The 16,298-nt window shown below is 36.2% G+C and overlaps 1 protein-coding gene across 1 annotated transcript; it reads left to right on the forward strand.

The window, feature by feature from the left end:
• Positions 1–1,062: 1,062 nt before the first annotated feature.
• LOC134540591 (uncharacterized) lies at positions 1,063–15,206 on the forward strand. Its single transcript, XM_063383418.1, has 3 exons — positions 1,063–1,136; positions 4,381–4,467; positions 13,225–15,206. Exons 2-3 carry the CDS (start codon positions 4,455–4,457, stop codon positions 14,760–14,762), a joined length of 1,551 nt encoding a protein of 516 aa, XP_063239488.1. The 5' UTR covers positions 1,063–1,136; positions 4,381–4,454; the 3' UTR covers positions 14,763–15,206.
• The last annotated feature ends 1,092 nt before the right edge of the window (positions 15,207–16,298 follow it).

Below are 16,298 nucleotides of genomic sequence, written 5' to 3' on the forward strand. Positions count from 1 at the left end.
GCGTCCCTGGCCGTCGCACTCCACTGGGGACACAATGGAGGACGTTGACGAGGCATAACGGCCTGAAGGAGCCGAGGAGACACTTGGGTCGACGTCTATATATATATATATATATATATATATATATATATATATATATTGCTTAGACAGCTCTCCTCTCCCATCCAATCTGGGAAAAGAAATGCGATTGTAAGCTCTCCTCTCCAAGCCAATATGGGAGATGATGAGAAACATAATTATAAGCACTTCTCCCTCCCAGCCAATTTAGGAGAATAAATTCCAACACAGTAAACAGTGGAATTTTTTAAAAACCTCTCTCATCTCTCTCTCCTTCTCTTCAGCTAGCGACTCTTAGTGCGACCGCGGGCTTCCTTCTCTCTCTCTCTCATCCCACTTCTCCCTTCCTACCCATCCACTAGCGACTCTTCGTTAGACCGCGGGCAATCCTCTTTCCTGCTCCCAGACTTTCCGCTAGTGACTCCTTGCGAGACCGCGGGCACCTTCCTTGTCAGCAAGTACTCGGTCAGCTGCACTGGGGCGAATGGTCCACTCCCGCCTCAGAGTGTGAGGCTGCTCTACCCAAGAGCTGGCGCCGGGCAAACACCACGACTACCGAACGACCGAGCGATGTCCACCCCGTCTCCACATATTCATCAGAGACGAGGCCGCGACAACCTAGCAAAACAATCCTGGAGCCCCCTAGAGAATTAATTCCTTAATTACACTTAGCAGATCACTAGGATCACCCCGGCTCCCAAACCCGAGACCACGGCTGATGACCATATGCTCAAAGCCTCCTTGGCTTAAGAAATTCTAGCATTTTACACTTGTTAATTGTAGTTCAGTAATAATTACATACATAAGGAATATTCCTTAATTCACATAGGAAATATTATCTCATTTATTTCAGGCATATAATTGCTGTGGAGATTTAACTTGTTTGTGTTAAGAAGATAATAAAAATTAAATTATATCATAACTTATGGAAATTTTTATTATAGTTGAAATAACAAAATTATATTTCTTTTAATGTTTTTTTTCTTTTACCGAAGGCCATGAGTTAATAATGGGGCTGTCGCCTGTTGAGTTCCCACAATAACAAACAATGCTAAACAATTTGAATTTGAGTTTGTGAGGTAAGGTTTAAGTATGATGTCATAGCTTGAAATTTTAATAAATAGTTCTCTTTTTATATCTATTTTATATTTCGATTTACGTTAATACTGTATTAATGAATTTTAGTTTAAACTGACAAACCTGCGTTGTCAATTTACGTGCGCAAATAGGCGTTTACGCTAATATTCTTAGGAATTTACTAAAAATAATCTTCATTTAAGTGAAATAACTCGACTTACTATTTTCTTTGATTTATTTTTCGGTAAAGAGTGTAATGTAAACACGAAATTTAAAATACAATAAATGCATGAACATAGAAACTAATGCTAGTTTATCAGAGGGGCGCAGTCAAACAATGGGCGAAACCTCACGTCGCGGATATTCCATAAATAAAATAATAAAATTCCAAAATGACTTTTTTGAACACTAAAAACTTTTCCTCTATGTACCCTGAAAACTGCATTTCTAAATTCTTACTGATTTCTGAGAAATTACAGTTTATATGCAGTGAAGTAGCCATCACCATGTGCTTTAGCATAACAATTAAATTTTGAAGTTTGTTGGTGTATATTTGCCGCTCACACTTGCAACTTTGGTAGTACATATAGATATATGTCAATATAGTCTTTCATAGACTTTAGGGAATGAGCGAAATGGTTATTTTCCAATACCAGTTATGGTTCTGATTGAAAAACTGGTTATTTAGATGGGCATGAAGGTCTTTTTTCAATCATTCACTATTCCAGTTGCAAATAGTGTCTAGAAAATCATTAAAGCCATCAATATTATGGTGTAATTTTAATACTGGTAATATAATTTCCTTTTTTTTTTTTATTCAGAAGAAAAGCATATTTTGTCGCTCTTGCAGATGTATAATATAATTTGATCCAAGCACCTTATTTATTTGCATAATTTCAACTAAATTTCTACTGACTGAATGAATTACAAATTTTTATATATTTTAGCTCATATTCCTCTTAACTCTGATGTGCAGCTATAGGTACTCTGTTAATGTGTTAAAACAAAAAAAAAAAAACAATTACAAAATAATGAATAACTGCCACTTCCTGATAGTTGTTAAATTACTGAGAATTGGTTAAAATGTTGATTCGAGAACAGAACAGTTTATGTCGGATCGCGAGCAGGCATCTGTTTGGTCGATCGTGAGCACAGAACTGTTGTCTATCGCTAGCTGATAACTAGTATAAATTGTTCCTTTGAAGATTTGCTGTTACGTGAATTTAAAAACTGCTTAATTACTTAAAGATGTCAACTGCTAAACTATTATTTTATAACTGAGAACTGTGAATGGAATGCACAATATATGTACAGAGTTTCATTCACAAAATCATTTTTGCTGTTTGAGAATTAATACTCTGAATAGCAAGAACCTGTCCTTTGCTAATGAAATGCAAAAAATGTGATACCTAAGGGCAGCACAAGAGTTGAAGTTACAGTATTTTATTTTCTCGCTAGATCAGGCGATGTGTGCTACCACACATTCGAGAATTAAATTCTCTTTATGCGATAACGGATCATCAGAGACCCAGCAACGTAAAAAAACTGTTATTGTATCATAACTGTTACGGAGTATTTGGAGAAATGTTGCACTACATCTAAAATACTTAAAAATTGTGTGGATGGTTGATTAGGTTTGGTTAGTTGCAATAAAAATAAAGTGAAAAGGTTTGATGATTTGTTAACTAGTTAATTACTAATTAACCATTTAAAATATTTTTACAGTATTTTTTAATGTAGCTATACTAACCCATCCAACTGCCCACAATATTAACCATTCTCATGATATCACAAATTTTTAATATTTACACTGAACACGCTTGAACATAATCACAAATTTTCTGTATCTCCTAACTTTGTAGCATTATCGGTTCGCTTTACTCTTCTTGAACCACTCACACAACAGATGACAAATTTTATTTCAATTAATGTTACAATTTCTTGTTTCATTTACACACGAGAAATGTTTAAACTTAAACAAACAATTTTTTTACAGTGATGGAGGACATTATTTTAGATCCATATATTTGTTACTGTCCCATCAATAAAACACCAGGTCTAACATCGCTAACGCAAAAATATACTTATTTTAATTAAATTATTTTTCTGTTTTAATTCTGTTAGTTATTTCACTACAACTTATCAAATGGCCGTTCTTTACCTTCCACAACAAATATTAACAGGAATAACAAGGAAACACACTTCCATTAATATCAGTATTTCAAACTTTACATTACTTCATTGGCCTACTTTCATGACATTTTCTCTTAAATTTTTTTTTTCTATCAAATAAAAACCAGTGGTACTTAATGTACGGTATCATGTTTAGGTTTTGAATTCTCACAATTACACGGTATTTGTAGTAGGTATACAGAATGTTCATTGCATGGTATACATTTAATGAGTGTCAGGGAATCCCAAGATAAGCAATTTTTTTTTTATATTTTTTTGAAGGAACACATGTCAGGAAATGAACCATTGCATGGTTAGAGCGCGTGAACAGATGCTCACGAATTTGAATTTGGTGGTCTTCAGGGAACACGTGATGGCCGATGAGATGACGCGCAATCGCACAGCAATGACGTTCGAACGCTCCGCGGGAGGCAGGCGACGTTCTGGGTTGAGACGTTTGTACACACTAGCTCAGTGGTTCCCAAACTCTTTCAGCTGGCAACCCACCTTTCCTTGTAGGAATACCTCCACAGTCTATCGGTCCATGGCAGAGTAAAAAAACCTTATTTGTATCATATCCCTTCCCTTACCATCAAATATTGCAAATATAAATATATTTTTTTTAGATACTTATTGATAGAGACCTGTAAAATTCGCGATTTCAAATCCCTAAAGGATAGACTCCATGATCCTCTATGCACTCGTGCAAATTACATCTGCTGATTGGTTACCGACTCGTAACACCTGTTGACTGGAATGATCGTGATTCGCTAATTCTTTTGTTAAAGATTTTTCATTGGCTCAGAGTCCTTCAGATAAACTGGCCCAATCACTGAAGCAAAATAATGTCAAAAGTATTTGGACTCTATCCTATCGCGAAATTTATCCGGGAATTTTACAGGTCTCTACTTATTGATTATTGATAAACAATTTGTGTTCTGATTTGAAAATGGTTGACAAACTATAACGACTTTGTAGCAAAACAGTTATTTATTTAACAACAGATATGTGTTTGCACACAATTCGATTTGTTTCAATTTTCCTTCTGATGGTTTATTCAATTGTTTCTGGTAGTTTTAGGATCGAGTCGCGACCCACCGGTTGGGAACAGCTGCACTAGATATCAGCAGTCGTGCGCAGCGTCGTGGATGGTCGGTTGTGGTACGTTTGCACGTCCAGCTGTGTGCGATTAGCGCAGTGTTGAGTGTCGCTGTTAGTGAGCTCAGAGCTGAGACTACGGATTAGCACTACGGACGTTAGCAGAGATGGCCTATACGTTATTGGTAGTGACAAGATTTGATGGTTTTATTTTCAGGTCAATTTCGTTTCTAAAACAGGAGATTTCAGTGGTACTGTTTTTTTTTGTTTTTTTTTATGTTTTATGACCTCTTTTGACTAAAAAAAATACCACATTTCTGAAGAAAAAAAAATTGCTTAAATGTTTCATGGTACTTATTTCTCCTAAACAGTGTTATTTTGACTGATACATTATGCACTTTTTCAAAATAATGATTTTTAATACGTATGTCTAGCTAACATGTATAACATATAAAATAAATCTGTTAAGTATTTCTGTGTTTGAAAAATTTACTAAGGTCGAAATGTAAAATTGAGTAACTAATAACACTTAGCAAGATTCAAAAAGTAAACTTCTTCCAATCTTTTTTTATTAGAATGTGGTTCGAATGTCATGCTAAATAAATTACTTCCATTGAATTAATATTTAAAAAATTGGGATATTAGTAATTAAAGTTAGGTTTTGATTGAAAATACTGATTATTATTTTGATTTTAATTGCATTTCTGTGCTGTGTGGTGTATTAACTTTAATTTTGGTTTTATATGGTTTACTGATATGCTTTCTAGTGTTGTTTCAGTTTTATCACAAATCACAGTAAAATCTTGTCCCTAGTTGTCAGTATAATGGCAGATGTAAAAAAATTGCAGCCGGAGCAGTGTTGATTTACCAAGGGTGCTTTCCTGACAGACGTGTATTGAACAGGGAGAACTTTTGTACAACTTGACCGACGACTGCCTGAAACTGGAATTTCATACGAAGCATTGTGTGCACCAAACTTTGTATGGCTAACTCTAAACGTCTGATTCGCGCGGAGCGTTTGAACGCTGTTCTCAGCCAAAGAAATACCTACAGTACACTCCCGATTATCCGCGAAATTAAGTGGCAGGGCCACCGCGGATAGTGAAAATCGCGGATCATCCACAAAAGAGCCAAAAATGGGAAACAAAAAAAGGAAACGTTAATTTAAACTTAAAAATCTAAAAATTTATGTACAGTAAAATTTACAATTAACAGTAAAAATTTTTAAATGATGCTAAAATTGTAGGATTTTACTGAATAATTAACATACAATATAAGTGCTCAACCGTACGACTAGAAACAAAGTGCGACAGAGACAAAAATAGCAACACATGCCAGCCTACTGCGTGAGTTCCGAGAGGGCCTGTGGCGTTTTACTGCATACTGCACACAATACACTCGTCAGTAGAGTTCAAATTTGCACACCTGTAATAAAATACAGATTTACATATGTGTTGTATTTTTCATAGCATGCGTGGATAATCCGCACTGCGGAGCATCCGCCCGCGGATAATAGAGAGTTTACTGTAGTCTTCTGAAGCCTGCCAAATTCAAATTTGCGCGTTACCTTTCACAGCGTGCAACTTTTTAGAATTGCATTTTCAGAAGTAAGTTTTCCAAAAAAGAATTGCTTTTACCATTCCCTACCACCCGTTTAATTTACGCTCTGTAATATGTAAAACTTCCTGTATTACCCCCTACTAACCTCTCCTCGCATTCAAATGGTTAACTACTGGAAGACTATGTGTACTATTATGAAACACTCTTGGAGAACGGTTCAAAATCATATCAGGATTTTTATTTTTTTCATAAATGAGGCTCACTTTCAGAATTACCCTGTTATTGACTGTTGTTGATGATTGGTTAAATTAGGTTACTTTAGCTTCATTAAAAATAAAAAATGTAAAAAAGTTTGAAGTGTCATGTTAATTACACATTATGTATTCATTACCTATTAAATATGTTTTATTAATTTATCTGATAAAACCCAATTAACCTTTGTTTTTCCTAAGAATTGGCAGTACGTGATAAATCTACCTAACACTGGAAAAATATGTCAATAAAAAATAAAAACTAACACCAATACTACGAAACACAAAGTAACGTAATAATTCACCTTTGCAATGATTTATAACTGCTTACAACAACTTGTTTTAAAATATTCAACATGGCAGCTATTGTAACCATTCATATACATGCTACTGAATATAATCCATTTTCAGGTAATTAAAATGAATTCTACTATGATAGTTTCAATGGTTGACAAAACGTCTTTTGAAATGAATTCTCACCTCAATAATTACCAGACTTTTAGCAGTGATAATATTTTTCTGAATGAAATTTCCAAAATAAAAATTTTAAAACTCTTTACTACATAAAATAAGCTCTCAGCATTGTAACACACGTGGTCAGACCTTGATTTGAAAACAGTTCAACCAGGCATTTGCCCAGAGAACCAGTTTTTTAGAAACAGGAGAATTTTTGGTGCAAAAAAAATTTGAGACATGGGAAAAGTAAGTTTTTTAACTTACGTAATGATTTGATTTACAAAAATACATGTCAAGGAGAAATTTTTAGTTGATACTAACTATTGCAGTGCACTTAAAAATATTTGGCTTTGTAACACTACGATATTCAGGTAAATAAAATTATTCTGCAAAATAAGACCCCCCCTTCCCCCCTCCGGCACCTGAATGCATGTAACTCTCGGTCATTATAAGTCAACTAAGTCGCAAGACATCACCATCTTTACAACTTGGAATGTAGAAAATTGTTTCCCTGGGTTTCCTTTAAAATTTATGTTTAAAATGAATACATGTAAAATTTTAATTTTTTTTTAATTTGGTTATTTTATTTAACTGCATAAGTTTAAGAAGTTTAAAGAAGATGTTTATAATAAAAAAAACTATATTTTTTCTTTCTGTGCACATAATGTCTGCGTCTTTACAAGTTTTTGGAACATTTCAGTTCCAATGTGGCAAGCAGAAACTCAAGCCAAAACCAAGAATTTAAAAATTGGTGAATGCTTGTGTTGCAGTTTTGCATCGGGCGTAGTTCAGAAACATGTAGTTGAAAGTATCAGTTTGATATTTTTGCATCCTGCATTTCCTGCATAGTTTATGAACCTTGCATAAGGAACTTTATAGATGGAGTACTTTGAATACCAGGAAAATAGTGAAAATCTTAAATGGAAAAGAGCCTGATACAATTATAATACATAATATTAGCCCATCACACAGTGAAATAAATTAAGAAAGACTATGAATCTGTAAAAGTTACTGAAATGAGAATTAAGTACATTGGATTCCCAATAATTCAAAATGATTGGGAGCCCTTTTTGGATTAAAAATTTTTTAGGATTTCGAAATCATTCTTAAAGTCAGAGCTGGGCAAAATACTTTGAAAATGTATTTGAAATACAAATTACAAAATACCTGTGTACATTTATTAAAAATACAGTTACAAAATACTCAAAATAAAATGTAGTTTAGATACAAAATACAAAATAGTATTTTAAAATACAGATGAAATTACAAAATACATGCAACATTTTTGTGAGCAACGAAGGACGAATTACCTTTAAAACAAACCAGTCTCTCAAACATTGCGTCACTCAAGCTGTGGCGTTTATGGTTGTGTATTATACCTGCAAATGAAAACAACCTTTCAACAGGACCACTAGAGGTTAAACTTGTATTATATCGTAAGAAAAGCTTTCGCACCACTGGATAACCATCTAGCATACTCGTGTGGGTAGCCTTATCTTGTAAGTATTGTAATAACTCAAGTTCAATTTTGTTTGTTTAGTGCAACACTTGATTCATTATTTGTATTGACATCGAATGCAAACCAATCATCTTCTGCTGATGTGTAACTGTTCTTCTTGTCATCTCTCAGTGGGTTTATGTCCTTTGCAGTCACTGTTAGAACCTCTTGGATCCGTTTCCTCGTGCTTTCATTAGTTGCAGTTGCAGATAACCAACGCAATTTGTAGTATGGATGTGCACATGTTGCAATAATGGCTTCATTTACCTCTGAAGTTAATTCAGAATATTTCTCAAATCTTTTCAAAACTGATGTCTTCATAGCTTGCAAAAGAGGTGCACCAAATCTGAAATTTTGGAGTTCTAGTTCTTCAAACTTTTTAACCAACGTAAAAAGCGTTGGTAGTAATTGGTCATAATAGCAGCCATCTCCCTGTAGGCAGTCAAGAGCAGCAGCAAGAGGGCTAAATATGTATATATACTCTCTTAGATATTCAAGCTCAGTTTCTTTAATCGTGCATTTCAATTTTAGTGATTCAAAAACTTCTGGTAATTTTTCTTGAAATTGTATAATCTAGCATATAGAATCGTACATAGAATTCCATCTGGTAACACAAGGATAACTAAGTTTATGTCCTAGTATAGAAAATATTATTTCAGCCGATTTTGGTCGGCCTGGGGCATTCCATAAAGTAGAACACTTGGCCAGTGTTGGGTCACGAATCCTCGAAATTGATGGATTGCTTTCAATAACCTTATTGATATCTGTTGTTGCAACGAGATTTAGTGTATGAGGTGCGCATCTCAAATGTTGAGGAAGAATCAGTGGATGTTTAGATGTCGTAAGACTGTCATCGACATAAATGAACATTAACTCAGCTTCATGAACATATGTGATAAGACAGTAATTTGTAAAATCTGTGATACCGTTTCTGTTCAACTAATATGTACCTTTACAATGATATCACTCACGAGTGCCAGATTGCAAATAAATAGCTAATCTTAATTTCCAAAATTAAAATATCCAGCAAATAAATTAGATATTTTATAAATGCAAGTACATAATGTATTTTGTATTTTATAAATTATAAAATACAGTAAATACACTTCGAAAGTATTTTCGATACAAAATATAAAATACTGAGACATAACTTTCTACTGATACAAAATACAAAATACCCAAAAGTATCGAAAATACGTATTTCAAATACATGTATTTTCGATACTGCCCAGCTCTGCTTAAAGTAAACTTAATTTACGTAATACAAAATGATTAGAATATTTGTATTATTACGTGTGATTACACAGTTCATTTTATAAGGTTTTTTCAAACATAATCAAATTTTGGGATGAAATGTGTGATGAGAGAGTGGAACACTGCTTAGTACAAGCTTAGTGCAAGTTGTTCTAATGACTGGTCAAATTGCCTGACATTTGGAGAGGTGTGGCCTGTTGGAGGAAGGGGAACAACTGACTGAACAACATTATCTTTGAAAGATTTGTGCAATGGGAGTGCATGACTTGATGTAAGCTTTTGGACATATGCCATTGCTAAAGCACATGTATGTCTGTAGAAGAAAACTACAAAAAACACAAAAGACAAAAACACAAATTAAGCAAAAAAATTGCTGTTGTCAACAGGATATAAACACCACATAATATTCCATAACAGGAATATGGTCAACAAACAAAGAAAAACAAAGAAAATGGACTAACAGAACAAAAAAAACCCACAAATGATGACAGCGCAAAAATATTGAACCCAAACAACAATTCTATTTTGGGCATTGTTGGTCTTATTGAATGTGAATATGTCTATTCGTTCATTACAGTGATAGTTGGTTGAACTTTCTTGTGTTACAAAATACAGTCAGATTTGAATAGCTAATAACTTTGAGATTAATAATGCGTCAACAGTGAACAATGGTTAAGCCGACGACGTATACATCATGTCCGAACGTGTTTGCCGTGCAGTTTTGACGTGACGTCTAATAAATCGATAAACTCCGGCTGCACGCACGAAAAAGTGTCCCGTTGCGCACATTGTTCCGTTACGCTGTGTCCCGTTACGCACATTTTTCCGTTACGCTGTGTCCCATTACGCTCATTGTACGCTTGCGCTGCATCTATCTCTCTTACACTCGAATGTTTATAAAGTGAAGTGAAAAATTAATGTGGTTTTTATTTCTTATTACAACAAAAATTTTGGCAATAAAGGTTAATTATTCTTGCATTTTAAAAATCTGATTACTAGTATAATTACAAGTATTTATTCTTTTATTATTAAAATAAAAATGATTCAATTTTATTCATAAAGTACGCAATCATTTCATCAATGTTTTGTTATGACGTTGTCATGTTAAACTATCGTCCGTAAACCGACTTTACTGACAAACAATTTTTTTTGTCTGTGATGTCATCGTACCAGTGTAGGCACACATGTGTGATTGTTACGAGCTAGCTTTGCGTGAAGTTATAAATTGATGTAGAGTGTAAATGCTAGCTAAGACATTGATTTGGGTGTCATAGTGTTGCTAGAACCCAAGTGAGGCAATACAATTATTGGCTGAAATATAAGTGAATATCATATGAAATCAAAAATTATATTATAATTAGAGATTTCGTCTCATATGACTTGTAAATATGCTCGGAATTATAGAAAACACAAGTCAGAGGAAAGCTTACGTTGAAAGAAAGCTAAAAACCTAAAAAGTCCAGTGCCTAAAAGGAAATGAAAGGAATTACTTAGCTGGCCCATCGGGTTTACAACGGTTAGCGACAGTCCTAAAGTCAACGGATCAGGTACAGGCGTCATTGGAAGGAAGTACAAAAAAACAGTAATTGAATATGAAACACTTGCTATGATTTTATCTCAAAGGTTTCACGAAAAATCTAGGCACAGACCAAAAATGTGCCTTCTCTTTTGTTTTGTAACCTTAGTTGTAATTGACTTTCGGTTTTGGATTAAGCATACTTTTGAATTTCTGATGTTTGGATTATCGGGACTCTACTGTAGCTATTCTAACTTTTGGGTTTTTACAAATCTGCATCAGTCTGTTTCCCAGCGTAGTGAGCGCATGAGGCACACCCAACTACGTGTAGCCTTTAATATGGTTTGTTGAATTATTTGCCAAATGAAAGAGACAAAACGTGATATAAAACCAGTGGATTAGCAGCCATGCTCTCTGTGCTGGACCTGCTAGTACTCCAGGAAGCAGAGTAGCACAGAATTGTGCTTACACAGAAATTTAGATACTTTATTTTTTCTATAATCCTTCATTTGAATTTCTTAACCTTCCTACATGATATTTTGTAAAAGAATTTTTACTATAGTAATTCAAAGAATTTTTTAACTGCAACAATGCACTTTCCCTCTTTGTAGAGCATATGACAACTAGCAAGATTTCTAGGATTTGGTTGGAGTTAAAGCATACACAGTGGTAAGACTTTGGATTATTTGATAACACTTTGAACATATTTTTAAAAAGGTTTAAAAAAAGTTACCATTCATTGCTTTTTGTTTTAGTGAAATAACCACATAACACATGTCTAGGATTCCTGGTACTTTGCGGAATAACCACTGTGTGTGCCAGCCAGGTTTCGAGATCGGTAGTTAAAACTTTTACCTTTTGGTTTTAAATGGTGCTCAAGTGCAGTAGCATAATCACATATTTGTTTTAAAATATTTGTTAAAAATTAACATATTTAACATATTTGTTAAAAATCTAAGCTGTGAAACTTTATTCCTAATGTGCAGGCTTGAATGATTCGACTATTTTCGGCTTCCAAACAACTTTTCAAGCTCTCCTGGTAGTAAATGAAATGTGCTATAAATGAAATTAAGAATAAATTTGTGGTTGTACATTTTGATATCTCATTTTTTATCGTACTTGGACCACTCAAAAAAATAATGATACAGATGTGAAATGCCGGTTTAAGCTAGTAAGTGTTTTGCACATAAATAACGTGTTATCTGTTGTCATATGAGGTACGTGTTGCACTATTGAGTACCTAGTTATTGCACATTTATATTTTTGGCCAACACTGATCATATCTTCCTTTATGCTGTAGCCCAATGACGGATACAAGTTTTTATTTTGGGAGGTATTTGAAAAAAGGGTAATAATATAAGAATTTTTTTATTAAAAAAAACTAACAGCAACAAGGGAATTGGATAGTTAAATTATATTTCTCAGTGAGCATCACTGCCTTCATGGTTTGTGATTACAGGTGTTGTAACAGTTCACCTTGCATTATCCAAAATAACATAATGCCTTAGTTACCGATATCCTTCATATTTTTTTCATAATTTTCCCATGTCTGCCACCACTATAGCCTATTTTTATAAAAGTTTTCCTACAGCACGGTCAAGAATATCTCTAAAGCCACAAAATAGTAAAAAGGTAATGAAACTAGGGGCTAGTCACGAAAGGTATGACAAAGTCCTGATTATAAACAGTAATGGTTCTGGATGACACAAAAATTTAATTGATGGTAGACTTTTTCTAACTTGAATTTTATTTTTCAGTTCCTCACTTCAGTTTATAGTCTCACATTAAGTATAAATATAGCTGGAAACTGACCACGTAAATAGTGTGGAAAATTATCTTTGAATACATTTTAGCTTTCTAAAATAAAAATCATCATGTTCCTTTAGATAGTACCTAGATCGTTTTTGTATTATGTTTTATTTTGTGCACACAGATATAAAATGAACCTATGATATAAAAAAAGTTCTAATCAATAAAATTTTATTTAAAGGTCCTGCGAAAGTTCTGAAATTGGTTGGCCATGTATTTGTAGATATTCTATAAGAAAAAAAATAATATCTAAGAGATTAAATAAGTGCAACGTTACATGTTATAATACATTGAATCAAAATGGTCTTTTTTCATGTTGAAGTTAGTGGTATATCTTCTTTTGTTCCAGGTACATTACCTTTTGGCAGTATGCCATCTAAGAGATTAAATAAGTGCAACGTTACATGTTATAATACATTGAATCAAAATGGTCTTTTTGCATGTTGAAGTTAGTGGTATATCTTCTTTTGTTCCAGGTACATTACCTTTTGGCAGTATGCCTCGTTTCAAGTCACCAAAAAGTTTGTTGAAGATGTCACTGAAACTGGTGGATGATCTGATCATTCGAGCTGCTGCTGCCATTCAGGATCTTCACGGTTCCTACGACAACACAGAGTGCAAGGCTTGCATCGAAGAGTTCCAGCAGCACCTCTTGTCCTACATTCCGTCCGTGGTGTTGGAGCAAGTGTTCAACAGGTGCGAGCAGCAGAGATGCTGCAACTCGGACAACAGGATCTGGTTCGCCATCTTCATGCACAGGAACATGAAGGAGTTCAAGGTGCTGGTGAGTCCCCGCGAGAACAAAGCCGACGACTCGTTCTGGATCAGGAACTTGTCCTACCTCAGCAACCTCGTCGAACTGAACCTCCGTCTCGTGTGCACCGACGAAATACTTGAAGTTGTCGGCGGTTGTTGCCAGAAGCTGACCAAAATATACATAGCGTCGAAGGTGGAGAAGGACACGACTAGCACGTCGCTGACGTTCCCTTTCAACGCGATGAAGCTGAACTTGTTTGTCTCCGACGAGGGCTTGAGGCACATCTCGAGGTGCAAGAGTCTGAGGGTCGTGACGATGAGCCCTTTGATCCGCAGCCACGGGGGCGGGCGGACCATGTCGGTGGCCGGGATCAGGCAGCTCGTCAGGAGCCTGCCGTGCATCCAGTACGTGTCGTACAGCGACATGGGGGTCGTGATCTCGGAGGAGATGGACGACGTGGACAGCCTGCCGCTCGTCCGCGTGGACGACAGCCACCCGCAGGCGAGGCACATCCGGGCGATGTCGCGTCTGTGCCCGAGGCTGCGCTCGCTGGTCCTGACGGCCGCCTTCAACCGGACCAACACCGTCGACGTCATGGACGCACTGCGCGGGAGCGACCTGGAGGTCAGCGACCTCGAGCTGGTCAACTTCCCCGCGTGCGATTCCTTGCTGTGCTTGGTCAGGGCGAAAGGCGTGTTTCTGACCAGGCTCTGCTTGAAAATCTGCAACATCACGTTTGACCTGTTGTCGAACATCGGGCAGTCGTGCGTGAATCTCCAGCACCTGACGCTGAGGGAGAACTTGCGCCAGAGTGACACCCCGCTGGTGGACGTTCCGACGAGGGGACGCGGTGGGTTTAGGTGCATGTTCGTTCACCTCGAGTGTTTGCAAGTGTACGGAATGCAGTGGAACCCGCTGACGTTGCTGCCGATACTGCTGACTCATGCCAAACGCTTGCAAAGCCTCTCTTTCCTGTGCCACAAGGACTACGGCTATTTGGACCGAATGTTCTTGCAGATATTGGAGGCGAACCCGATGCCGGAGCTTCTCTGCGTTTTCATCGACTGCATCATGGGGTCCGACGGCATTCGAGCGATATGTCGCTGCCCAAAGTTGAGGTTCTTCAAGTACGTTGTTCACGTGTGCTTTGTGCTGAACTGTATTGCGGAAATAAAGAAAGAATTCTCAAATAGGAACGTGGACTTAAAATTTGTTGAAATAATGGCTGGAGAAAGATATCCCGTGGAATTAGAATAAATATAATTCTAAAAATACATATGCTATTTTACGATAGCTTTTTCAGGAATTTAATTGTTAATGCTCTACCATTTTTCAGCGATTTACTGTACTAGCATCTTTCTTGCGGGGGAAATGTGAAGTAATTTGTAAATGTTAATGCATGTTAAGCTTGGCTTAACTTTTTTTATTCTGTTCTGTGCTCAGAAAATTGCATAATTTCCTGCTCAAAATGTGCTGTGTTTTAATAAAATATTAATGTGCTGAAAGTATTTCAGTTTTCAAGTGTTGTGAGTCTTTAAAGCAGAAATATTTTTTGCTGAGATATATTGGCTCGTTTTATTGTTCATAACAAGAAATCTTGACTGCATTATTGTGTAGGTCATGAAATTTTGTGGAACTATGAAGTGTATGTGATTACATTTTCATTAAACATATGTATGTCAAAAGAAACGTACATCTTTACTCTATTTTTCCACATAATCACCGTGCAGATTGAGGCATTTGTCGTACCGATGCACCAGCTTTCCAATACCCTCTGCATAAAATGATGCCTCCTGCCTATTCAGCCACGTTTTAACAGTGCCCTGCAGTGTGATTACAGTTTCATTTCTCCATGGCATGCCCATTAATCGATACCCTAATCGCTCGTACACGAATCGACACGTCTTGTAGTGTTTACCCCCTTCCACCAACCATGTGGAGCAGCCAACTCACACCTCAGTTGAAGCTTGGTTATGGGAATGTCAACATGGCTGCAACGATAAACTGTACGGCGAAATGCGAGCTGCGTGGAGTCATCCGTTTCTTACAGGCAGAAGGGCACACCAATGATGAACTGCAGAGCACTGTTAAAACGTGGCTGAATAGGCAGGAGGCATCATTTTATGCAGAGGGTATTGGAAAGCTGGTGCATCGGTACGACAAATGCCTCAATCTGCATGGTGATTATGTGGAAAAATAGAGTAAAGATGTACGTTTCTTTTGACATTAAAATAATTTCCCAATTCATTCCCGTTTTTTTATTACAGCCGATCGGAGGTTGAAAAAAAAATAACCCTCGTATTAATACTATTTCTCTATGAATTCACTTGTTCCATTATTAAAGAGATTTCCTACAACCCACTAATTTGAATGCATATACTTGTTTTCTTTTCATAAATTTTTGCCTACATCAATCCCTCGCTTAGCACATTTTTAAATTGCGTGAATTTATTTAGGGCGATGTTAATTTTACTGCCCCAGTCTTGAATAGCACGTTTGTAAATTTCAGTTGGCATAAAATCACTACAAAAAAAAAGTCGGGCATGAAGCGACAAAGTCTACTTCAACTCGGTAAACAACAGATCTGCCATGGAACACAGTTAGTCGTACGAGGAAGGAAGAGATGCGCGTGCAGATATCTGACTGCGCTATCGGGTGTCGTACAAACGTCAGCTATGTCAAGTTCAGTTGCGGCTATGGAATGTAAAGAACAGAATGTTTTTATGTCCGCGTGTATGCCTTGGGACCGTACCATTGTCGCCAGACTACGGACCGGGCCGTAATGAACTTCAG

The sequence above is a fragment of the Bacillus rossius genome, chromosome 17 (assembly GCF_032445375.1).
Source record: "Bacillus rossius redtenbacheri isolate Brsri chromosome 17, Brsri_v3, whole genome shotgun sequence".
Taxonomy (NCBI): domain Eukaryota; kingdom Metazoa; phylum Arthropoda; class Insecta; order Phasmatodea; family Bacillidae; genus Bacillus; species Bacillus rossius.